At 45.8% G+C, this 27268-nt stretch overlaps 1 protein-coding gene across 1 annotated transcript; it reads left to right on the plus strand.

The window, feature by feature from the left end:
* The first annotated feature begins 937 nt into the window (after positions 1-937).
* LOC114864249 (centlein-like) lies at positions 938-26446 on the plus strand. Its single transcript, XM_029165007.2, has 6 exons — positions 938-1392; positions 1517-1598; positions 4088-4176; positions 5731-5815; positions 7822-7953; positions 26324-26446. Exons 2-6 carry the CDS (start codon positions 1524-1526, stop codon positions 26444-26446), a joined length of 504 nt encoding a protein of 167 aa, XP_029020840.1. The 5' UTR covers positions 938-1392; positions 1517-1523.
* The last annotated feature ends 822 nt before the right edge of the window (positions 26447-27268 follow it).

A 27268-nucleotide genomic window follows, 5' to 3' on the forward strand; every position in this document is an offset into this window, starting at 1 on the left:
ATAATAGTATTTAAAAAGGTGTCAGTCAGTGTGGTCATATAAAACAACAACAAAACTTTAAAAGTGTTTAGTTGGGCAGAAAATCCAGATGAACTCTTCATCTACAAAGTATTGAATGATGATGATTTCTTTCATATACAGTAATTTATTATTCATAGGCAAAGAATTTGACCTATGGTGATCTGAACATCTGCTGCTCTGATTTGGTCTTGATCTTAGCGTATAGTCAGCTAAAATCTGCCTCTGATGAGAGTCCAGTGGGAGACATGAGCTGATTCAAGGAGTCACAACCAGGGCAATGCTAAAGGACTGCCAGCCAATATAGTATGTGTACAGGCTACAGCCTCATCAATTCATCTGAACTGCCAGGTTTGTCTATAAGTTGTTTACCTTGTGTTGATGGAGCGATGTATGATCGCACTATACAACAGTGTGTTACTGTGGTTCCTGGTTTTGTAAATTCAGTACATGTTACTAATACAGATGTTCATTATGTCAATAAGTAACTTTCAGTTTATAAAAACCTGAGTGGGATTACTGTGTAATTGTAAACTAATAACGATAAGTACACATACTACTGAGTAAGTTGTAGCTGTAAGAGGGACAGAAATGTGTATTGATGATCACTGTCTACTTTCAGTTCCACTTTGTTGACTGACTCCAGGACATTTAGTACAATATCATTCTTTCTCATAATTACTCATATTTACTCTCATATGAACTTACTTCCCAAATGTTTCAAACAGCGGTAACCTGCTTAGTAGCGTTTGATAGTACGCTAAAGATACATAATAAGCAGATTACTGTGCCGTAAATGAGCAGCAACTGTCGTGAAATGACGCAAGTCACATGCGGAAGTCCAGAGACGGAAACCGGCGGGGCGGGCTGGTTTGAAAGGAGGAAAGCATCTGGGTAGCTATTGACAACGGTATGATTCATTCACAAAGTTTTGTTTGGTTTTCCAAAAAGATTTAATAATCACCAAGTATTGGATTATTAAACATGCTGCTATTCCAGTATGACGGGACGCTGTTTGGAATGCTGGACTTTGCGCCAAACGCTGTCAGCAGCGAAAAATAGCAGATAATTTGAGCGTTTGTTAAGAGGCTAATGTTAGCTGCGTTAGCAGCAGTAGCGCTGTCTTATCATAACCATGTCCTGTAACCTAGTTTAAAGTGTTGGGAGCTGCCCGCTTGGCAAGTTATTGAATTAGGTAACTAAGCGAAAGGCTGAGATAGGCAGGGAGGTTCTGTGTATTTATTGTTTTATACAAAGTGTGCTAGAGTTACAGCTAGTTAGCTAACGTGACATTTAAATATAAACCCACTTGTCATTACTGGTTTAAAACATAGGATAAAGCCTCTATGAAATCAACTGCGGTTGTCATCGCTGGTGAGTTAGTGACGGGCTTACATGCTCACTAAGTAAAAGCAAAGTGCATAGAGATGTGTTTTTTGTTATTGGTGCGAGTATTAATATCGAACTACTTTAGGGTGACGCCAGTGTTATTTTTCAGTCCCAGTATGTCTTCCAAGGACGACCCCCGCATCCTGGAGGAACAGGTGAAGAGTTTATCGGATGAGTTGATGCAATGCCAGGTTTGTATGAACGTTGACTTTTGACTGTCCCTTCCATAAAGTAATGTGATGTTAAACGCAATTGACTAATGACATTTACAACTGAGAATTAGTCCCAGTCAGAAGTGTGTTTTGTCTGATCAACAGTACACATTTTTTAAATATTAGGTTTTAGGTGTGGCTAACAAATGCATATGTGTCTACTTAAGAAGACACAAATACAATTTGTTGATTTTTGACATATCTAATGTTATCTCAAATAACTGGAAGTTAGGGAATCGTTGGCTGTGGCTTTATTTTATTAAATTAAGCGGTTATGAATAATTTGGTTGTCATTATTGTCAACCTGAGCTGAACACGGTGTTGTAAACATTGAATTTTGTGAATACTGTATCTGTTTTCATAGCACATTTAAACTGAGTAATGTTAGTTTGTTCAGGTTCATACAAACACACACACATGCAACAGGTGCTCATAAGCAGATCTAAGAATGTATCATATTCACTTTGAGTCTGTGATTGAAAGGGTTTGTCCCTGCATACTCACCACCAGGTGGTGCCTAATAGCATATGAGTGATCTGAAGCAGCCTTTCTCACTTTGCATATCCACACTACCTTGCTATACAGGTTGGCAGACAGCTGTAGGGTTCAGCAGATGTTGTGTTACATTTGAGTTTTTATTAGTACATGGATAACACCAGACATGTTTGTTGTGGTGCAGTTTAACTTTTACAGTATGTTTCCTTCTTACTCTGTTTGTTGGACTTTAGAAGTTAACTTTCATCATTTACTTAGAAAATTGTGTTTAGCAGCGTCATTGTCAAATTGTTGACATAATCTATTTGTATTGCAAATCACTGCATCACCCATTACAATTTTCAATATATTTTTTGTTTGCCTCTTTTACACCAGTATTGTATATGTATGGCAGTTAATGACTAAAATGTACATTTAACAACATTTAAATATGTAAATAAGTGCATAGTTACACTGTGACATCCTCATTAAACCATTTCTTTGAGTGATAATTTACAAGTTTACTGGTGATCCATATTACACTTCAGGTTGACAGTGTCTTCTACAGTACCTTACATTTGACCTGACATGAAAACCATCCTTGGTGGTCTAGTCTAGAGAAGAACATCAGTGATTCCGTCTGTGTAATACGGACCTTTAGTTGTATGGTGCACCATTTAAATAGTGGCATTTGAATACCATTGATGTCTTAAGTCTCCAGCAAGATGTATTTCAGGACAGCCATTAACTACAAAGAGTCTCAACTGTCGGCCAGCAAATGTTCCTACTAGACCATGATGATTTTATTAATATGTGGCTGAATTCCAGTAGCTCTCTTTGGTATGTTTAGCCGATAGTGTTTCAGTGTCTCTATCCTAAATGAATAATTCATCAATCATCAAACACACATTCAGTGCATCTTTAAGTACATATAGACAGAGGAGAGCTCTTGATGAGAGTCCTGACTGAACACTTGTCTATGGATCAGCTAATGGCAGCCAAAGGCCAGGCAGGGGGAGACCATCTATTTCATGTCAACCACGCTGCTTAATTTTATCATTAGCTGCATTGCAAGGTTGATTTGGTGAGGTCTCTATCCCCCCTTCACTGTGCTCCCACTCTGTATACACACACTCAGATGTATACTTAAATCTAGAGACTTAAATCTACAGTCCTTCCACTTTATATGTTCAGCTCATGGTCTTATCAAGGTCTGCTTCTGCCATTTTAGTAAATAATTGATTAGACACTTTTGAAAAGGGGGGTAAAATTCATGTACTAATTGGAGACCAGTAGATTCCAGTGGGAGGGATGACTTTTATCTTATGATGATGTGAACATAATTTATCAGATAATTTTATATTAAGTCGATTTGGTATAATTCTGTCTTTTAATGTCAAAAAATGTAGTTTTTAGATGTCCCTCATTAAATGTAATGTAGCTTAAAAATGCTTGAAAAAACAGCGAGACAATTTGCATTGGAAATGTGTCAGGGGGTGGCTGGGATCTTCTACTTGAAAATGACTCTCTCTGTCATCAGTTTTGAGTTTCTTTGGGGCTAGTTACTTTGGAGCTGTAGTGGAAAACATATCCAGAGAGCAATTGATTAATAAAGAAAATGCAAGCTCGACTGCCGTGTTTTGATTTGGATCCCAGCTCTCCCCAGTCATAAATAGTTCATAATGACAAGTGTCAATGCCTGCTCCCCTTGAGTCGAAGGTCACATCTCAGCCATGGAAAGCCCTGTTAAGAGAGACTCCTAATTAGAAAGGGCAGGCCAGATCAAAAACTATTTTGTACAAGATATTTAAATTATTGATTGAGCAACCCATCTGTCATATGCTAATGTCACTGAACATCCTAGCTGATATTTTGTTTTGCAGGCGGAATGCTGTGGCTTTCCTTCCTAGGTCTCACCACATTTCAAAGCAAATATGTCAGAGGCTATTTATCTCATAACAACTGTTAACTCATTGAATTATTTTTTTCCACAGGCCGACAAGGAGTTTGTGTGGTCCCTGTGGAAACGCCTGCAAGTGGCAAATCCTGACTTGACCCAGGCTGTTAGTTTGGTGGTTGAGCGGTGAGTAGATTCATCTTTTCAAGTGCTACCTGAGAAGCAGCTGAAATTTCCTTTATCTCACAACTGAAGAGAAATATGTGTGAAAGTCGTTGAAGGGGTTATATAAGGCACCTTGGCCATTCTTCTGGGGTTAGGACAGAATCTAGTGCAGATGCTGATTTAAGCCTTCTTATCCCCGGTCTAGCAGTTCAACCATGGAAACCCTATTAATGAAAACACTCCTTCTCTGCCGCTCCTGTTCTGGACAGTTGAATCACCCCTGCCAAATACTTGTCTTTATCGGATAAATTGTGAGATTGAATATGACCTCTTTTGCAAGGTGGCTGAGCTATATGAAAAGCAGTGGCATGGGAACTTTCAGAAAACACAGAAGTAGAGCTGTTTTACTGATGAAGCACAGTTAAAGTGATTAACTGGATTTCATGTTCCTAGCAAGAAAAAGAAGGATTAAAGTAATATGTGTAGTACATTAAGTGTCATAGCAATTTGAACACTTCATCCTTCTTGAAATTAAAGTTTTACTCCGCACTACTCTCTACTGTATTCTTTCTTCTGTGAATGTCTTGTGAATGCCATCATGGGGGCATATTCCACTATTTCTGAGTCCTCCTGGCTGTTTCGAGACCCTTAATAAGAGTAAAACGAAGCACAACAACATGCAGAGAGTTCCTTGGTACCTGTTCCTCTCATTCCTTCTCCACACCCTCTTCAGTTCCTTTGTAGACCCTTAGGAAACCCATCAAAGTATGCTGGTCCACTGAGACTGGTGGGGGAACATGCACCCAGAGAGTGTATGTGCATTGTATCACCTGATGCGCAGGAGGATATTGACATGGTAATTGTGTCGACTCCAGTCAAGCGCTGGTGTCCACAGGGAACCGCCGCTACCCTCCCTTTCCTTTGCTGTGTGGGTCTTGTAGAGTGGTTGGTTGGTTGCTCAGGACATAGTGAACGCAGTCCAATATGCGATGGGATGTAGCTACTGTAGGCCAGCCTGCGTTCCAGCTACTCCGGGGATAACAGATACTTATTTTAAAAGTCTACCAGGGGAGAGGTCTGATCAGAAGAGCCCAGACACGGGAGAAAGAGCCTCATAGATGGCAGGTGTAGAAGGAGCAAGTGATGAGTAGAGGGAATGGAAGACCTCTGGGGGCCTAAAGCAGTTGAAACAAATAGCTCCCTATTTGATAGTTTGTTTTTTGTTTCCGTAAAAGTTATTAATAATAAAAACAGGTCCTAATATGCTAGGGAGAAAAGTTTAGATCTTTATGCTCCAGCACTGTAGCACAGTATCTTATTTTATACTGACATTTTTAAGGGTTCTCAAATATGTAAAGTCTATGATTGAATGTAATTTGGAATCCACACTCTGTAGTACAATTGTGACAAGTTGCCCTCTTTATAAACAGTTATTGACTATTCTGCTTGTTTTTGTCTACTACTGTAAATCATTTTAAGTTTTTTGTGGGGATCTTTATGGGTGTTGTTCAACTCTACAGCTTTAAACCTCTTGGTTATAGCTCATGTTTGTTTTTCCCTTCATCTTCTGTGTAGTGAGAAGCACAAAGCTGAGCTGAAGGACAGGAAGGTGTTGGAGATCCTCCAGTCCAAAGATTACAAGATTCAGGAACTAGAACAGGTACAGTACTGATTATTCCAACAGGCTCCAAATCTTATTATTGTCCAGTAATTCTAATAAAACAGATTTTATAACAACCACTTTTTGTGACTGTAAATATTTAGTTTTATTTGAAAAGGCAACTTGCAGCTAATTGAAAACATTTGTTTATTAATATTTTATTATTTCCTTCAGTGTCACCTGCCATAGAATGTTCTTCATTTTAACACCTCCGGCTCTTTCTTTCTCTCACCTTTATTTCTCTTGCTCCTGCAGTAATTTTTCTTAGTGCGGTCTGATGGCTAATGATAATGACATCACTAGTGTAATTTACTCCAAATCATCATCTCTTTACTGAAGCATCTGTCAGTCTCCTTCATTAACGTCCCTCATCCAGAATCGGGTTCGGTCCTAATGAGACCGGCTGTAATGGAGTCATCATCTTGCCAGTGTTACTTTTTAACATTACCCTCTTCAGCGATCTTAACATAGATATTGACACAGTTGTGATAATAGTTGCTCATAGAAATGTCACATGAATTATAGTATAGCCTTCTTGAGGTATAAACTGACTGGAGGCTTTAAAATAGTCAAAATATTGAAAGTGTCTTCATTAAATAATATCACTATATACTAATAGCATAAAACAGTGTTTTGCATTAGTAGCTATACATCTTTAACCTCTAAGCGCCAACTTGAGTATGCCTGTGAGTCTTTTACTTGCAAACAACCTTCTGTGACACTAATAAAAACATAGCTGAAGGCCACTGTGTACAACAGTAGGGGCGACATGACTAAATGGATAAAAAATGTCTTTTTCCTTAGCTGCTGTAATTAAATGAGTAATACATCATATAAAGTTTTTATAAGTGTACATATACAGATAAGTTGATCTGGTGTATTCTGAATTAGCTTTTACAGAAGAAAGTCTTTTTTGCATTATTCTATTTTAGTGGGACTGAAAGTAATTTTATTCCGTTTAACTGTTAATAAATAAAGGTTGCCATATTTGAAAAGCTCAATAATGGTAATTAATTAATATGAATTGCTTTGTCATCATTTTTCTGGAGATGTGAAGGTCCACTGAGCCAACTCCAACTTCTGGCACATCTTACCAGCAATTTTTTCAATTTCTATATATAATTTTCTTGACACCTATTTTTTTCTTTTGTAGCTCACTTAGCACTTGTTTTTTAACTTTTTATTTAAATTAGTTCTGTCCTTGATCTCTTAACTTGGCGAACCACCTCTTTTTTTCTTTTATGGACAGAGCATTGCTGGGGTTCAATTTTTTCTTGCCTACCTCATTATCAACATTTGAATTTATTTCCTTCTCTCCAGCATAAATCTCTATTAAAGCCCCTCTGTTCTTAGGACAGCGAGCTAAAGCTAGCAAGGAATGCTAAATCCACAATCTGGATATATCGGAGTGATTTCCCTCAACGTGGCAATTAATTGTATCCCAGAGCAGAGTGTTATTTGAGATAAGGGTGTACCCACAGAAGGCGGTGGTTTACAAGCCAATGCCAAACCCCAGCTGATACAGTGTTAAAAAGCAGCCCCCTACTAAGGTCACAAAGGCTGCCAAAAACATGAAATGAACATAGAACAGCATCACAAGTGGGTGGTCATTAAAATCAGTGCACCCTTACTTGAGATTCAATAAATAGATCATTACAGAGCTTTATGTTTGGTGATTCACCATAACATGTTGAATGTGTGTAGTCTGGTTGTGTCAGAACGGTTCTATGTAGTGATCACCTTAAAATTTATTTTCTAACAATAGCCAAAAAAAAATAATTTGGTATTTCTGCATCCTGAATTACATTTTTTTCTGCTTATTTATGGTTTCACTTTACTTCACTGTGCTTTAGATTGTAGCTTGAATAAAACAGGCCCTTAAATGACCTTACTTTGGTAAACAAAAAAATTAACAAAACTTAAAATTAAAACTTGATTCTTTAACCTGTCTTTCTTTTTCAATCTACATGTCTCGTTTTCTTTTCTTTCCTGAATGTCTGTCACAGAAAGTGACAGGACAACAGCAGGAGATTAACAGCTTGGTGCAGAGGACGACGGCGGATGGCGAGATTGCCTTAATGAAGGAGGAGCTGACAGCTCTGCGTGAACAACTGCTCCATAAGAACCAGGAACTTAAGGTTGGTGGAACAAATTTTGGGTGGCAGTTTGGGCCTCAGAGTCAAAATGTCTCTACTGTGTGGCATACATTCAAATGGGTGCCGTTTACTACGGCACAGACACATGACGCCAGGGTTGGCCAAGAGTGGGGACTTCCACTGTCCTGCTGCCAAGAGCTCGCAGCTTGAGATACAGAGAGCGAGCACACACACGCACACGCAACACACACACACACACACTCACACCACACAACACAGGCCACACGCAACAGGCCACGCAGCACACCACACAACACACCACACACACACACACACACCACACACACACACAGCACACGCACGCACAACACACACACACACACACACACACACACACAGCACACACGCCACACGCACACCCACACACACACACCACACACACCCACACAACACACACACACCACATAAAGAAGTCCCCATCTCTACGAAGCCCTCCAGCCAACACAGTCGATTCTGCTGATCCAGTGGAAATGAACCGTCGCCGGGAGGGAATGGAAGGGATTATCTCTCGTGTAGTTCTAGTCTCTCAAATGAAGTGTGTTTAATTTTTTTTTAATGCGTGGCTGTGGGCGTCACAGCATTGCGAGAGTTTAATCGATTAATCTAGCGCTTCGCCGTGCTCTGGCTGAGAGCAGAGTTACGACCATCCTTCATCACCCATCAATCTATCTATCAATCCCTCATCCACACATCCACGATCTTACCACCATCCATCGATCATCATACGTCCGTCCGTCCGTCCGTCGTCCGTCGTCCGTCCATCCATCCATCAGCCATCCATCCATCCATCAGCCATCCATCCAGCCATATATTAAGCAGCCATCCAGCCATCCATCTCCTCCATCCATCCATCCATCATCCATCCAGGCCATCCATCCATCCATCCATCCATCCATCATCCAGCCATCTATCTATCTATCTGAGTATCTATCTATCTATCTATCTATTTAATGCGAGCGAGCCATCCATCCTATCCATGCCATCTATCTCTGTCATACATCATCTATCGTATCTATCCATCCGTCCTTCCGTTCCATCCATTTTCTATTCATACATACACCATCTATCTATGCATCCATCCATCTAGCTATCTATCCAGCCGTCCTCCGTCCCATCCATTTTATCTATTCATGCATCCATCAATCCATCCACCATCCATCCATCCATCCACCATCCATCCATCCATCTATTCATCCATCCTCCTCCATCCATCCATCCATCCATCCATTCCAACCATCATCTATCTATTATTCCATCCATCTATCTACATCCGTCCGTCCTTTCCGTCCATCCATTTCTCTATTCATCAATCCATCCATCTATCTATTCATCATCATCCAATTCATCCATTATTCATCCATCCATCACATCCATGTCATCCATCCATCCATCCATCCATCCATCCATCCATCCACCCATCATCCATCCATCATCCATCCACCCATCCATCCATCAATCCATCACGCTGACAAGCCAAACTCAAACTCAAAGCTGTTCTCAATCGACCCAGGCCGAGGTGCGGGGCTAGTGTCAGACCCACCGTTCTGCAGGGGAGGTGGGCCCACATGTGAGGAAGGATCGGACTCTGGACCTTCGGAGGTGAAACAGAGTCACCCCCCTGAGTCAGCGGGTGTTTGTGAACAGTGGGCTGTTTTGGAAGACAGTGTCCGCACGAAGCTGTTGAAACAGTTCAAGGCGGGGAGTCCTTCTGGACCAGGGGACTGGGCGGTAATGAAAATCCCCAGGAGAGAAGAGAGGGGAAAATTATGCAGGTTATTTGTTATGGGAAAAAGGAGAAGACGGGACAGGAGGAGGGGAGGCTCAGTGTGCGGGGGGGGGCTCCCCAAAGTGTGTGTGCGTGCGTGTGGTTTTGTGTGTCTATGCTCAGGTGGTCAGGCGTCCCTCCCAATCAATATAAATGAAGGCGAGAAAGAAGGGAACGGCGTGAAAATGTAGACGAAACAAACAGGAACAGACAAAAGGAGCAGCGTGGTCAACAGGCAGTTCATCTCGCGGAGACCATTTGAAAACAGAAGAGGGTCAATCAAAACACGTTTCTCCCACACGGCCCACATGCTCGCGCCCACTTTACGGGCGCAGTTTTCAACCCCTGGCTCTGGTTTCTTCGACTAGAGATATGAACTACATGTGCTTTTGATCTGACGGCGTCTCCCAGCGCCTCTTAACCACTCATTCATTTCATCATCATCATATCATCATCATCATCATCATATCATCATAATCATCTCAGTCTCCGCGTGCACGTTAAACACCCTGCACGCACTCAGCGTCTCGGTGCCGTCGAGTCACTGACACGGGTGAGGATTTTCTTCCCTCTCCCCCCCTTTCCCTCCTCCTCCCTCCCCCTTCTCCCCCTTCCCTTCTTCCTTTCTTCTCCCCTTTTCACACCCCCCCCTTCCCCTCCCCCCTCCCCCCCCTTTTTCCCCCTTCCCTTTCTTCTTCTCTTATTCTTCCCCCCTTCCCCGTGAGGGCGGGACAAGCTCCAAAGGCGACTTATCAGCTCAATGTGTTTCTGCTTTTTGTAACTGCATCACACCTTCATTATGGGCACAAAACAAGAGTAGGGAACGCAAACCATGTCAATATTATGTCTGGCACAGTGACTGTTACTGAAAAGACCCCCGGTGTCCTTGCCACACTGTACAAACAATGCACACAATAAGCGCCAAATGCCTGCACTCGTGTTCGTTCAAGCAGGCCAATTACCAAAAATCCAGAGTCTCCAAAGAACAAATATGGTGTTATGGGAAAAGAAACTACACATGAAGTAATTTTACGTCTACCATAAAATATAATGCGTTGTCCTTAACGGAAACTTACGAGAGCTGATAAAAGAAAATACTGGGGCACCAAATTTAAAGATTTATTTTGGGTTATGATTAATTTATTATTTCATTCCTCTCACATACACACAACTGTGAGGGGAACTAACAGGGCACTTTTGGGCGACCTAGAGAGATGCCTGGAATAGGTTCCTGGAGCCCCCGTATGACCAGAGGACACACAACAATTTTTTGCCATACACAAAAGCACACTAGACAGGCTGCCCCGAGGGGACAAGCGGAGAAAAGTGCCAGGAAAATTAGGGATGAAAAAAAGGGGCAAGGTACATTGAATCCATTTATATGCACGTTACATGAAACTACAGTGTTCTTGATATAGTGAAAACGCTGGTGGGTTGTGTGTGTGTGTGTGTGCCCTCGTGTGTGTGTGTGCGTGTGGGTGTGTGGTGTGTGTGTGTGTGTGTGGTGTGTGTGTGTGTGTGTGTGTGTGAAGAGATAGCCGGCTGTTTAAGGGGCCTGAGGTCTCTGAAGGATTAATGGTGCGAAGCGCCAGGCGGGTAATCAGGACAGCGGATAAGTCTGGTCAGCCAGGCGTGAGCTGAATAAACATGAGGGCCCGTGATAAGCCTACAACATTCAAATCACGACACACACGCACACACACACAGACAAAATTAATCACCGCAAATAATCCACACACGAGCACAGCACGTAACCGATCAAGAAGGAGCCCGCCTGTTCCAGGGATGGATGCCAATAAGCACATCTATGTAGCATGTGACACCACACAACACACCACACACCACACCACACACACACACACACACACACACACCCCACACACCACGAACGCAGCGCTTCCCTCAGGTCAGAGTCGGAGAACAGAATCTACTTTTGCACTATGTTTTGCACGAAGCCCTCCTATAAGTTTCTTATTTGAAAACAAAGGTTATGGTGTCCATTAGTGCAATCAGGAGAATTGCCTATCGTTTACCATGCAGAGTAAAGACTCCTGTTCGACCACAGTCAGCATAAGATAAAATAAATGGTTGCACACTTTCTACACTTGAAAAACAAGCTGGGGACTATCTGAGAATGCGTGCTTGTTTTTGGGGCCACCACGCCAAGGAGAGGTATGCAGCCCAATGGGACACCAATCTGCCCCCATGAACACATTTTAAAAGCTAGCATTTCAAGGTGTGGTGTGTGGCTGTGCGTGTTTTTTTGTGTCCGTACATGGCGGCCCAGTCGGGCCAACCAGGAGCAAATGCTTCACGCCAAATCGGAGGACCGACCGGTGGGACGAGCAGGACATTCCTGTCGAGATGACAAGCCGTCACAGTAACACATCCAGCAAAGGAATGCTTGGGAAAACAGAGCGGGTGGGTGGTGGGACTGTCTAGGATGCAGGCGCGGGTGGGCGGTAGAGGATGAGTGTTGCGAGGGGGAGAAAGAGACGGAGATGTGGCTGAAGAAAGAGTGTCACTTCGTTAGCCAGTAGTCCTGGTTTCAAAAAGAGGCAGTGGAGCTCGCGTAATTAGTTTGCACTCACTGAACAAGAGAAAAAAAAAGGCCGACGGACAAAGGGATAGAGATAGAGATAGAGGGAGCAGGAGAGAGAGAGGAGAGAGAGGAGAGAGAGAGAGACGAGAGGAGAGTGCGGATTGGAGAAGGTTGACTTTACCCCTACCTCGCTCCACAACCCACCCCGGCTGAGTGGTTAACTCCAATTTCTGAAATGCAACTGCCCAAAAACCGCTGGAGGGGTGAAAGGAAAGAGGAAAAATGAAATATAAAAACAACATCCCGGCGTGCGATCGCCGGACGCACGCGCGTCGAGGTGGGCTCGACATAACGACGACAAAGGGGCCCGAAATGAGCCGGGAGGAATGCGTATCGGTGGCAGCGTTACATGTGTGCCGGCCCGGGCGCGCAGAGCGAGCGGGAGAGAGAGTGTGAACACATGGTGAATATGCGCTCCAGATGTGTCGGCTGTCACGCTGCAAGTAAAACCCTCGCTGATGCGAAAAGCTCGGGACTGGATGGCCTCACCCGTTCGTCCCCCAGGGGAGAGGGGGAGAAGGAAGGGAGGTGATGGGGGAGAGCAGAAAAAGGGGAGGAGGAGTGGGTGAAGTCAGACAGAAAGAGGGGAGAGGGCTCTCAGCTGAGGGACCTGAGCACAAGAGCCAGTTCACCATGAGGACTTTACGTGTAGCCTGGCAGGCTGCAGTCACGGGAGATAAGAGGGAGCGGGGGGAGGGAAAAAAACTAGCCACGGGAGAGGGGAGGATAGCGGGGGGAGGACTGGGCCCGATTGTTCCCCTTCCTGTCCCTCTCCCACGCGGCCTCCGAGGGGGGCTACTGCCGTCTCACGCGAATTTTAGTCTGGCACGGACCTGCGAGCTCCTGGGAGCAAACTGAAATGAACGCGAGACCCTATCTATTCCTTCCTGGGGGACGGACGGGAAGAGAGGCCGAAGTGAAGAGGAGAGGAGAGGAGAGGAGAGGGAGGGGAAGGAGGGGGGGATAGAGGAGCATGGACGCGCCCCCGGGGCTCACTTCGCTTCCATCAGGGCGCGATTCCCCCAAACGTCCGAAACATTTCCCAACCCGTCGCCCTTCATTTGTTTAGTATTTGTCTTTGTGCGACGCGATTCTGCTGCTGCTTCATTCATTTAGGTGATTTGTAAACGCACGTGCCGAGGAGCTCGTCAGACGGCGAAGGTCAACCAAAACCGCATAGCGACACGCGCCCGACGCCGAGCGCGCCGTCGCACTCCCGTCGGGTGCAAAAAAAACGGGAGCCGCTGTGGAAGCGGCGCTGCCGACGGGCCGGTTAGGCAGCTGTCCGCTCCCATGATCATTAGCGCCACGCGGGGCCCGGCGGAGCGGTGAGCTGGAGGACTGCAGAAAGGAGAGGAGTCCAAGTAAAACATCACGTCACGCGGCTCGGCCTTCTCGTAACAGTCGTATGGGACCGAGTGGCAGCATCGCCAAAGGTCACGTCATTTCAATGTTCCTGTCCTAATGCTAACTTACCGTGTGAAGTGAACCAGACCTGCTTCTGAAACCCGACTGGGAAACATGAATTCCACAAAAACAGCACATCAGATTAAAGCGCAGAAATCCACTGCTTGAAAGTATGTAAAGCTGCGTATCAGTTCCTGGCACTTTAGCATGTCTCACTTCTAACCTTGCTTTCGAATGTTCCCGCTATCTCGCCATTGAGGTGCATTGGCGCTGAGAGGGAGCGTCTAATTAGCCTAATTACGAGCGTGAGGATGGAGATTGAACAGATACAGATGATGCACCGGCGCTGAGATGAAGCGGACCGCAACCTCCAGTCGTGGGTCGGAACGAGGAAGCGGCCGGTGTCGCGTTAAGCCGAGCGCGTCTCGTGCTAGTTGCCTATGTAATGTCCGCATATGGTTGGTGTTATTCCGGCGGCGTTGCTCTGTAATGAGGAGGGTCTGCCTGTTTTCCACGGTGTAAAGAAGAGTCACACAGGGGGTAATTATCTGTGGACGTGAGCGACAGACATGACTTCCTACCGCACACACGCTCCCCCCCTCCACATTATGCACGGCCTAGGTCCCTGGCGCACAAGGTATGACTCCCACCATGTGTGTGGGTGTGTGTGTGTGTGTGTTTACGGGCTATGGATGGTCCCCCCTCCACAGACAAGGCTTGATGAATATTATTCGACGTTGGACGCCACAACAAACAGTGCGTCCCTGTAGACCCCTGCCCTGCCTGCCTGTACCTCTGATTGGAAGAGAGGCAATCAAAGCAGACCCAGTAAACAATACACAGCGAGGCCCAAACGTTTCCGAAAACCAAACATAGCTCCTCAATGTATTCTCCTAAGATCACTGGGGGACACAGGTCGGTCCAACGACTGTGGAGTCAAGGGCTTGCATAGTAGGATTATTAAAAATGATTCAGGGTGCTGGTTAATGGCCAGCGGAGACAGAAGATGATGCTCCACAGGTGTGTGTGTGGGTGTGGTGTGTGTGTGCGCGTGTTCTTGCCTCCAGAGGTTTAAAGTTCCTGGCTGATTAGAGCAGAGGACCTGTTGGCCCGGACGCCATAGGCAGACGAGTCGCTAATAGTGGGTTCATCGCGGATGGTCTCAACAGGCTTCCTTTCATAAGACGCATTCTTAGAGTCATTAATGTTGCAGCTCTGACTGACCCTTGTTTAATTTTCTCCTAATTGACTATAAAAACTTCTGTGGCTGCAGCAGTGGCTGCAGCAGTGGCCCTGAACAGCGGACGCTGTCGTGTCCAGACGTGGAGGAAAGCGGCTGTCGCGCTCACGCTTACCTCTGCCTACACTGGCGAACGATTAGGATGCTGAAAGCATCTTATTATCATTATTATGAGGCAGCGCAGCAGCCGGAGTAATGAAAGCTTTATTTCAAAGTGGCACTCTCTCGCGTGCCTCCCGCCGGCTCCACTTTCCCCTCCGCTCCTCCACCGCGCATACGCGTACGAGCAGATGTGAACGGGGAGATGCCTCACGTGCAGTTAGATGTGGCCTCACTGTGCCTTCTATTGTGACTTTTGAGCCTCTGAGTGTTTCACCGATATCTTAAATCCTCGGTGTGAAAATATTTATATGCATGTGTTTGTTGCACAAAGTTCCTGAGAACATGTTTCTGTTGTTTGTCCTAAGCAGCAGTTTTAAAAGTGCCCTCTAGTTTAGACATAAAGGAACAGGGGGAAAACAGGGCTTAGTGCAGGACCTGGTCACATCCTCCTCCAGATCAGTCAGCCCGGTCAAACTTCTTTGTCGAGGCTTTAGCTTCAACTGGTGAAATTGTCCAAAGTCTGCTTTCAGTACAGCTAACATAAATCTCAGCTCTAATATTGTTTTCATCTGTGCACCCAACCCAGGAGACTGGGAGGAATTCTTATAGTTGGATGCGGCTGCCTGAGGGGCCAACAACGCAATGAAATATTTGACCAAACCGCAGAAACCCAATAAAGGGGCCATCGATTAGGACGGATGAGCGCATATTAGCCGCACAGGTGGCTGCAGAGAAATTAAAATGCAACAAAGAATGAAGAGATCCAAATGGGCCGTCTTTAGCGCCGTTGCCTCGCTGGACACCAACCCGGGCCTGGTTGTTTGTCTGCGTCTGGACTCACTAAGGGGGAACAGGTACGCAGACCCCCCGATGACCACAGCTACCAAGCTACGCCACACAGGGGTTAGCGGGCGAGCTAGCGCTGTCAGCCGTCCCCGCGGAATCACGAGGCTACAACAAACGGTGAAGGGAATTCCTGTTCCGTTTGACTCCAAATTTCCAGACACTAATGATTATTATATTGCTTAATGTGTATTAAACTATTGCACACTGTCTCTCCTAAAAGTAGTTCGAGCGCTTCTGAATATTATCTGTGTGCAGTCTTTGAATGAGCCTGTGTGTTGTAAATACTAAGTGTGCAGGGGCTATAATATGAATTGGCTTGCAACTGGATACATGTGACTAGGGGGCAAAGGAATCTAATGGTCGTCTTAATGATGGCCTGAATAATGAGGCCTTTTTTTTTTCTAATAAAACTGGAAAGGCCTTTCCAAAATACCTAAGGGACCTCAAGCCTATTAGGCAATAAACAGTCTATCAAAAGAGAAAGCAAAGTTGATTACTTAGAGGGTAATAACATACAAGGTCCATGCTCGGAGGGACTCGGGGCAAGAGTGAGAGAGAAGGAGAGAGAGAGAGAGAGAGAGAACAGAGAGGACAGAGAAAGAGGACAGAGACGGGGACAAAGGGAGACACGAAAAAGGAGAGAAAGTGGGGCCATGAATGAAAACTACAAAATTCACTTCTGGATGTAACAGACATGCAACAAAATATAAGCTGCAACAGCAGCCATGAAAACGCCCAAATACAGACGTGTCTGCAGATTCTAAATATTAGGCGAAGTGCTACTTAACCTTGTACTGTAAAACGTGCCGGAGCTACCAGAATTGAGCTCTCACTTGGTGATTAACTGAAAAGTGAAGGAAAACTGAACTACTAATAACATGGCGTTAGGATGCTTCATTATTGACAGGTGACAAGAATTAGACTTTAAACTTCTGAAAGTTGAGACTTCCCTTTTCCTCTCCGGGATCTTTGAAGGTACTTCACGCACACTTGTAATGGATTTTTCCAAAAGCGAAATATGATACAAAAAAAAGAAGGGCCAGGCAAACAAAGGACGACAGCCGCGGAAGCGCGTCGACGGCGGCCAGGGGACGAGCGCTGCACTCGAGAAGAAGAACGCGGAGCTCCGAGGAAATGTTCCCGATATTCAAAAATGGACAAAATGGAGTTAAACGTGCATGTCGAGACTGTTGTGAATGTTTGAGAATAGTCTGAAAACATCGGGTACACTTTGTGGCGTCGAGAGACAGAACGGAACGGGGTCCCCGGCCGTGGTGCGGCTGAAACCGTACGGGAGCGTGTTAACAGACAGACGGGTCTCAGGTCGAGTCCATCCCAGCGTGTCTTCAGGGCGCGCGCAGCGATGAACATGGAGGAAACGGCTCTAAGACACAATAAAACCACCATCAATTACAGCCCTGAGAGGGAGAGGAGAGAGGCCCAATCAGAGAATTAGAGAGACGCGGGGCAGACAGGTGGAATCGACAGCCTGGAGGAAGAGGGAGAGAGGGTGAGAGGCGATGACGGGGCGGGAGGGGAGGGGAGGGAGAGGGGAGGGCAGGGGGGAGAGCGGAGCGACCGGACACGCTCTAAGTAACGGGATGAGGTAAGAAAGAGTCAGTCGCACGAGCTGGGCGGTTGGCCTAGAGAGGGGAGGGGGTGAAGGTGAGAGCATGGGACTCATCAGCGCTGCGTCCTGATGCTTCAGGGTTCAGACGGGTGCTCTGTGTGTGTGCGTGTGTGTGTGTGACGCTCGCCATGTGTGCGTGCGTGCGTCGGGTGCGTGCGTGCGCGCCGCTCAAATTCTTCAACGAAGCTGAGCGATCCATTGCCTCTCAACCGGAGTGACCAATGCGTTTCCACTCCCGGACCCGGTCCATTCCAGCTAAGGTATAGTGGAGGAGGAGCATCAGTGACTCGCCGCCTTGTGACTGAGCTGACTGACCGAGACGCAGCTCACTGAGGCTTTACTGGGCAGCGGCCGGGTTTCATGAGTTTTACTCCAAGGCCGTGCAGCCTTTCACCAGAGGACAGAAAGAGTTTTTTCAACATGCGGTCTATGGATAATAAATGGCCATGAACCCCCAAATGACTGACATAGGATGGAAATAAACTCAGGGGTTTTAAGGGCCTTGACAGAGGAATAATATAAAAGATACCCTGAGAATTATGTGCAGTGTTTCTGTCATTTCAAGTTTCGAGTTCTTTTCAACTCATTCAATGGCAACGGCTCAGTGTTTTTTGTATTGGTGGCCGACACCGAATCCGCTTTATAAAGACACATTATAAAACTAATAATATATATGCAGGTATTACGCACATGTAAAGTACAAAAATGAGATGACAGTATGTGGTGCTTCAAAGTTTCCCGTGGAAAACCAGTCACTGTCCATACATGGTCTCAAGAGGGATTTGACTTTATGGCTGATTCAATTACAGTAATGTGACATTTCACCGTCACTTAATGGACTAACGAGATCGTGAGTGCTGAACATGCAGAATGAGTGAACGGTTGGGTTCTGTTGCCAGCAAGTTATAATGAATGAATGAATGAATGACTAATGATCTATGGTGACATCTGCAAAACCGGTGGGCCCTCGTGTTAAGCGCAAAAGATAATTGAAATTAGATAAATCAGCTGCCAAGCTTTGTTTTACACCATCATCTGGAAAATTCCGGCTCAACCCACACATTTAAAACCAGATAATAGGACGGTGGCTCTCTTCAACATGGTCTCTGTTCAGGAAGCGGGAGAGACAGCGGATGAGTGAAAGGGCCAGACTGGGCCAGGATCGTCCATTACAAACCATATTCCTGCTCAGACTGTTGTGTTTTCACTTCGATCCTCCAGCGCACTGCTTGCACCACGCACAAGACAGTGCACACTCCCCCCCCACAACCCCCACCCCCCCTCTGTAGCGGCTTAAATCCCTCCCTGTCTGAGACCTGCCTCTGAGATTCAACATGTGGCCACAGTCTTGACAAGTCAAGAGGATCCGTCACCATAGGAATGGGGCAGCGGCATCACCCATGCACCTTCTCTCTCCCACCGCGTCTCCTCTTTCACTCTCTACCATAATATTGCAGTGTTGCCGGGGTAAAAGGGGGCCCGAGGAATTAATAACTGTGACCGTGGGGCTTTTTTGGCATTGTTCTGAAGCTGTGCAGACCACACACAGGGCTGTTGCGGCTCTAATGGAAAGTTAAATGAATAGGACAACGTGACCGGAGGCCACAATAAAGAAACAAGGCGGAGGAGAAGACGTGGTCCGCAAGTGTGTGAGGACCTGCAAGGACAGCTGACTCCACGGTGGCGCAGCGTTGTCGATGAGCAGATTGTGTTGTGTTGTGTGAGTCCGTGCTACGTGTGCGGTGTGTGGACTGTCTCACAGACGCAGATGCTGAAGAGGAATTCCAGAGTGGGGCTCTTTGAACAACGTAAGGTCACGGCGGCGGGGGGGGGGGGGGGGGACGATGTCTCGTATTGTGGCCTCTCCCTGCTGCCCGCCCTAGGTGGAATGCGGAGTCACATGAAAGAGCCATCTTTCCTTTCCCTCTTTTTCCGCCGAGGCTCGTCTCCTGTGTCCCCCCCCCCCCCCCCCCCCCCCCCCCGTCGCGCTCACCTGTTGAGTCAGCATCGCCCCGTCACGGCTCTCGGACACTTTACATGCAGAATCGCACACTTGTTGACTAGTGCTATGTGGGCTCATCCCTTGACACTTGGAATAAGTTGAATTTCTAAGCCCACGCCATAATGAGTCCCAAATATTTCATTCTTATCATCTGCACTACTTGTCCTATCCACATCCGCTGTACGGCCGTGGTTGATTACTATAGATATACTCATTATGCATTATAGTCAAGGCCTCTACGGGCACCTATCACACATATTTTCACAGCGTGTCCTTGTTTGTTTTCTTCATCTTTCCCTCTCCTCTCTCTCTTATTGTTTGATGTCCCCTAACCGCCTCGTCACTCATGGACTATCTTTCCTCCCTTGCATGTGTTAACACCGGGCGTCCGTGCTTAGCTCTTACCCTATTGTATAATTAATGCGTTTTTATCCCCCTTATTCGCTTCATGTTTTTTCCCACAATAGCCAATTTTTCCCGACACGACTTGCCCACGCTTGATCCGGGGACGAGGCGCTCCTGAGCCCCGTTAGGGTCGCTTTGGGTCCCACTACTGGCCCGCGTGTCTAACCGCTTGGGCCGCCCTCTATACAGGTCGTTTGCTTGAGTGTCTTGGATATATGTGATGACTCGTGTACCCCTGTGTTCGGATATGGATTGAACTCCAAGTCACTCAAGGTGGTAACTGGTACACTGCTCCCTTACCTGACCGGTACTTTCTTGCTCGCCCCCGGATTCTGGACCACCCTTCGTTGTCTGTGTCTCCTTTACCACTTTACACAACAGACGCCAGACCTGTCGGGTGCCGGCAGCTTGCAGTGCCTGCGTCCATCTTTATTGCACGCTTAACAGAGAATAGCCCCAGTTTGTCTGTTCACAATTTTCGTCTGCCTGACAGCACCTAGGCTCCACTAGTTCGCATTTGTGATAGTCTATTCAGCCCCTCGCATTTAGATTGAATCGTGAGTGCACTACTTCGGACATGTGAACAACGGTTGTGAAATTTACATGTCGCATGCACTACCAACGCACAAGAAAGAAATGTTCCACTTTCTCACAAACCGGTCCTGTGCTACATTTTATGTTTCAGTGTTTTTACAGTAGCTGTTAGCCTCCGCCCCTTTCAAAACTTGATATTTACATCCCTCACATACCCACAGACAGCGGTATCAAAAGGAGTGCAAACTACAGACATCTACAGTCCCTCGATTTTTACTTTTCTGCCCCACCTATTTCTCACGTTAAGCGCTGGAGCTCGTATGCACGAATGACACACCGCTGCTGTGCACTCGGCTGTAGCAATCCTCACCCGTGAACGTCTTCCATCTTCTTTATCGAGAAAGAGCCTTCAATGTGATTGTGTGAAGCACGGCCGAGCTCTGTGTTTGACTTTTATACCATTACATTTGTCGTACTGTTTCATCATTCAGTTACCACTTCATATCACAAGCCACGCTGTTGAAAATGCAGGTGAGCCTTTATCTGTTGAGTTGCCCTCGTGAGCAGAGCACTTCGTCCATGTTTCTTTGTTCTTCTGACAAGCGCCGCCAATTTTTCACATACTTTAAGAGCCATATGACGCTATAGTCCTTCACTTGTCATTTTTTTCCTGTGTCGTCACTGTCCCCATTGTGTTTGAATTTGGATCCCGTGGTCACGGCCCGGCTGCGCGTATATTATTTAGATGCTTTGCTTCCTGCGTTGCCTTTCCTTGCCGACCACCCACTTGTTTTACAGACCCATGTGACTGCTATGTCTGTGTTTTCCCTCTTATCTCATTTCCTTTACATAAAACATTTACACCACGGCTCTTTGTGCCGGTCGCTCTCCTCCCAATTGTGTGTATTTTATTGCTTCAGACCAGGTTCTACTTATGCGACCAATAGGCGCTTTTTTATTCCCGCCCTTTGACCATTACAGTTACTATCCATTCACGATTCACATACGAAGTTCAGACATGTCGATGTCCACATTGTATATCACCCAACTGACTGTCTGTGGGTTTTTTTTTTTTTATTGTCAGAATACTATTACAGGGAGAAACGGTCGGGCCAGGTCAGCGGTGTCCACCTAAGTGTGCCAGCATACATACAATGCGATCACCACCTGATATGACCTGCGTGGCGGCGCTAAGACAGGTGGCTGCGATTTTTTTCAGCCAACTCCCCGCTTAACCGTTTACCACTCACGAGCCCACATCGTGCAACCGAATTGACATGTGCTTTCCCATCTGTCACGTCGAGTCACGAGTGCAGCATCTCGCTTATCATATGTTCTGATATTATGTCAGTGACCACAAAATATAGTGCTGTCAGGCAGTCCATTACACAGTCGACCCCCTTCTGTAGACGGAAAGGGGCCGCTGGGTCATTAGTCCTTCATTTCTGTCTGTTCTCTTGTTCCAGGGAGTCTACTGGTTTTGTGACATGTCGCAGGCTCCAGGTGCCTAATCTGGTGACAATTACCCAAGCCGCGCGACAGACCCAGGGTAACGGGCAGTGCGTGATACCAGCTCGCAAGCAAATGTGTGAAAAGCACTCCACTGAGACCACCCCCGTGATTGAAGAGCCCCCGCGTCCCTAGCAGAGACGCTGTTTATGACGTACTTGTGACACAACATCAGGGTCTTACCTTCTGATTGTGCGCGGACCCCTCTCGGGTCCAAGGTGAATTATCATCGTACGAAACGCTGGGCCCAGGTAAAACAGTCAGTTAATTACGCCGGCTTCCCCAGGTGATTAAAATACAGTCATTGAAACGCGGTCCAGGTTTATAAACAGTCAGAAAACGCGCGTCACCAGTTATATAAACACACCAAATACAGAAAACTGCCGGTCCAAGTGCGTAAAAAGTCAGCACGACACACCACGCGGGTCCCCAGTTAATAATAAGTCAGATAACGCACGGCCAGTGTAAAACAAGTACTTAGAAAACGGGTTTTTCCCACGCGTAAACAACAGTCTTGTAAACGCAGTCCACTAGTTTAATACCCAAGTCCAGATTAACGCCCTTATGTTTCCATTATGTTTTTATCGGAAGATTATGGCCATGACAGATATAAGTGACGGTGGCGTGCTATGGTCGAAAACTAAGACAAGAGTCACGCACCTGCTACCTCATGGTCGAAACAAACATGCCATGCACTAATTTTCTCCCTTCCCCTTTTTTTTCCCCCTTTTTTTCCTCCCTTTTCTCAGTTCGTACTTGAGTTACCACAGTCAAACACTATTAAACTTTTTTATTTCATCGTATGTTCTCTTTGTGTAATCACGAACACGCACAGCATCCTTCATGACAGATCTTTCCGTGACTAACTATGTATAGTGTAGGTTACGATTATTGCATACGAAGGCGATATTCTTGGCCCCATTGAATCCAATATAGACGCACAGTAGTTCGAGACAAAAGAAGACACCAAAACTGCTGCAATTCCCTACCATATTGGCCGTCGTTGTGAATTGCTATGACTGGCTTTGTTTTTTTCATTTGATTTTTGTTTGTTTTTATTTTGAGGCAATGCTACGTGAAACCCACTTTAATGTAGTGTAGGTTGGGCCGTTTTGTGGACCGAGCCAGAGATAATTGGCCTATGTAGAAGCGTCGTATTTTCAGCGTAAAAACTACACATTGTTCCCGTCACAGTGTGACAGCGAAGAACGCCCTTTCTTGAGACACTCGGCGTCCTCGAGCACAATCCATATTAGTACATAAATGCTAGAGGCATCTGTGACGTCGGCAAGTCAATTTTCAGCGACATTACACCTCTCAATCTGTGTGGCTATATTCTTAGACCTTTCTTCCTTTAGTTACCGCAGCGTCTACGTTTGGAAATAATAGGAGTTTGAAAGTAGGATGGAAGAAAAAGAAATCTAGCAGAAGGAAATATGACACGATAAAATAAACCAAGAGTGAAGAGCAAAGATAGGTGAGTAGGAAAATGGGCATGATGAATTACGATACATGGAGCACGAAAAATTACAGGAAGAGATCACTTTAGAACAAAGACAAGATGCACGGCAAGACAGAGCCGAACCAAGAATAATCACGGAAATCGCAGTCAGACAAAGGACACCTTTAGGGCACATAACAAACAAGTTTATTTATTTCTGTTTTAAATCCAAAGTCTACCTTTCTTTACTCGTTTCGGCTCTCGTTAGCTGCCCCCCACGACCGTCCTTTCATATCGCGTTTTCAAGTCAATGAGGGTTTTTTACGCAGGTCACCTAATGCACCACACGCACACACAAACAACTAAACACACATCCACAGATTACTATCTATGTTATGGAATATGCGCAGTTTGGTGTCTTTCTGTTGAACGTAGAGAGAGACGAGATCAACAGGAAAACAAAAAAAACAAAAGAGAAAGCGGGGCAACAAGTGGTGTCTGAGTTTCCATCACAAGGAAAATACCAGATGTTCTACACTCACTGTTGTGGAACAAAAAGTGAAACAACTTTATTCTGGACTGCAGTCGGTTGCGGAGGGAAGCCATAAAATAAATTAAATTACACCAAATAACCCTAACCTCCAAAACGAGCCATTGGTTACAACTATACTCTGTATCGTTTACACGTTCCAGGTCTGCTTTTCTATAGCGTCGAAATGAATTATATTCTGGCCCGCGCGACAGAACATAGGATTACAAGTGAAATGTAATTCCCAACGATCGGGGACAGTTGCACACGGACGCATGAAGTGTTTATTTTTCACTTCAGGTGGTAACTAGTTCTGGACAGGAATCAATTACCAGCTACACCAATTACCCCGAAGGCCCTAGAAGAGTATGACGGCGACTGGGGGGAAAGAGGCGGAGACGTGTGTTTACTAAATGCTCCTCTGGTCGTTCTTCCCTCGAAGCAGAATAAAGAGGGAGCGCGGTGACTTCTGTGACACGCAGGGCCGTGTTTCATGATCTGAGCTTTGCCTTCCAAGGGTAGATGATTCGTTTTGGATTAGCACGCGACGTGGTAGGAAACAAAAAAAAAAAAAAAAAAAAGGTGAAAGGAAACACGTGCGAGTTGGGCACGCGTAAGTGAATGGATCACCTTGCATTTATAACAAGGTTTAGGCCACCGGGTCACGAATTAATCTGGATAGACTTTGCCATTTAAGGTTTGACATGCTGAAATCCTTCAGCAGAGTTAAAGGACTTGGCGATATCAATCTAGTGATAGAAACAGACCGCTAAACTACCATTACATGCTGGTGTCATACAGCTGCGCAGCCTCTTCATATACCTCCGCGTTCATTGCGCTCTGCACGGAATCACGGGACACAGACCAGATCTTCATATGGATTCAGGGGGAATTTGAACGTTTCATGAGTGAACGTGTGAAGATTTAGTTTCCGCTTGTGATGCTGAAGGTGAAAAAATGGTAATTATGTCTTCGGTGCGTATATTGTTTTAATCAAGCACGTCTCACCAATGTTGCTCTTTATTAAATTAGAAGTCCTGCGATACAATTTGTTTAAACATTCACCAGAGTCTGGTTGTTAGTCGCTGAAAACCCAACGTCTGGGTTACAGGCTTCTGTCTTCCTCAAAACTTCTCACCTCAAGGTAGATGGCACCCCTCCACTTGTTTGAGCGGGGAGAGGACAGAGGCGAGAGTCTACAGGCAAAACCAGCCCAGCAGTGACAACAGAACCCTGCAGGAAAACGTGCTTTGGCCTGTGCGCAAAGAAAAATATGCTCTCTCAGCTTTGCAGAATTCCATCACACTGCTAAAAATTTCCCTGATCTGAAATAAACTGAGTTTTCTTCACACTTTCAGAGCGGGTCATGACTTCAAAATGCTCCGAAAATGGGAAGGAACACGACAGGTCAGTAGTGCATAGCTCCATAATACTATCGTGCGAGCAATGATGCTAAAATACAAACAAGGGCACAAGAAAACCAATGTGCTGGGAGCGAGAATGGAATGGATGACACGCGCTGGAATGAACGTATCAGCGGAGGATGAGCTAGGATGAGAAAGGGGAAGAGCAACCGAGGAACTGGAAAGGAGGAGACCGGGGGAGAGAGAGAGAAAGAGTTATCAAACGCCAGCAAGTAATTCAGAAGAGGAAGCCGGCGGGGGGAGGAGGGGTGTTGGCGGGGGGGGGTGGGGTCAGAGCAGGAGCCACCACTAAGCAGCGCTTCCCTTCATTAAGCGGCCTCTACTGAGGGGGGGCGTTCCACCCAGGGCCCACCTGTCCAGCCAGATTAGTTGGAAAGGCTAAGCGGCGGCGCGCACACGCGGCTCAGCACGCGATCCCATCTCGATTCCCACAGACGCGGAGGAGTCACGACCTCCCGCGGGCAACGCCCCGGCGAGGCGCCGAGTCACCACTCACTCCCCTTATTTTACACCCGGCTACTGCTGCTCAGCCTCTTTTTGTTGCCGTTCGAACTCTGTGGTCATTAACATGGGTCTGGTTGTGTTTGATGTCTCCACCAAAATAGTGGGATTCGAGTTGCTGCGGTGAGGACGATGGTGCGTATGAGTGGAGCTGAAGAGAAGGCCGCAGGATGGAGAGTGATGACGTAATGAAACCACACTCCGGAATGTAATTGAATTCTCACTCCAGTAGCTGACACCAGCTCAGACTATGAAAAATCAACACGACTCGGACCAGACCAAACACCGCGCTGGACCTTATTGGCGAAAGAAAACTTCACTGACGAAGCTGCTTTTTTGGCCACTTTTAAGTGGGGCCGTTATCTAAATCTCCTCTCTGTTTTGTTTTTTTGTTTTTCTTGGTTTGCCTCTGAAGATTGAGATGGTGTCCACCACTGTCCGCAATAACAGGGAAAGCTCTGTGCCTTCTGCTTCGCTGCACATGCTGCGAGAGTGTAGATCAGAACTAAGGGCCAGAGAAACTGAAGTTAACACCTGAAGGCATTTTCGTGACGAACTGACTCAGAGTGACGACGTAAAAAGGCAATCATGATTTATCTAAAGCGTTTATTGATCCACATGCAGACTTTCTGTTTACTTTGAGCTGAATGGGTTAAAGAATACGTAAGCAGCCTAAACATCCGTGAATATTTAAGAAATTTGTAAAACCTAGTATTTACACGCAAGAAGGGGTGGGCGACGCACGCCAGTTTAATGTGATTAGGCCCCTAAAAAATGTTGCTGCCAGATAGAGACTGAATTGCTCGTCTGCTTTTATTGAGTACAGGCCCCCGTTTTACATTTTGTCAGTGACTGGATGTTTGCTGCCTAAAGACCAGCACTGATATAGCAGACCACTGGTTTGTAACATAGGTCAGAATAGAAGATGACGACATAACTTCTGCTAGTGCAGAAATGATTACGCAGCAAATATACGTTGTGTTTTAACTGTTGAGTGGGCAGGCAGAGAGTTACTGAAAACACATGGAAATATATAAGTGACAGGTGATATTTGTTATAGATTCTTGATCGGTCTGATTGCGGGCCTTAATGCGATCACCGTTTGGAAGACAGGTAGGACAAAAGTCCATGGAATGTTTGTGTCAGTCAAGTAGAAATAAAAAGACTTTTCCTGTTATAGTTAGGACAAACAGCAAATCATCAGTGAATAACAGCACAAACAGAGGAAAATAATGCTCAATCTTGTTAAGGGTTTCGTCCTGTGGCTGTGGTGAGTTCGGACTGGCAACCAGCACAAAAGCTAGGTGTAAACTTATCACATTACCAATAATTCTACAGTCGTAAGGATACGCAAGAAACT

This window comes from Betta splendens, chromosome 1, assembly GCF_900634795.4.
Source record: "Betta splendens chromosome 1, fBetSpl5.4, whole genome shotgun sequence".
In the NCBI taxonomy this organism is placed as follows: Eukaryota; Metazoa; Chordata; class Actinopteri; order Anabantiformes; family Osphronemidae; genus Betta; species Betta splendens.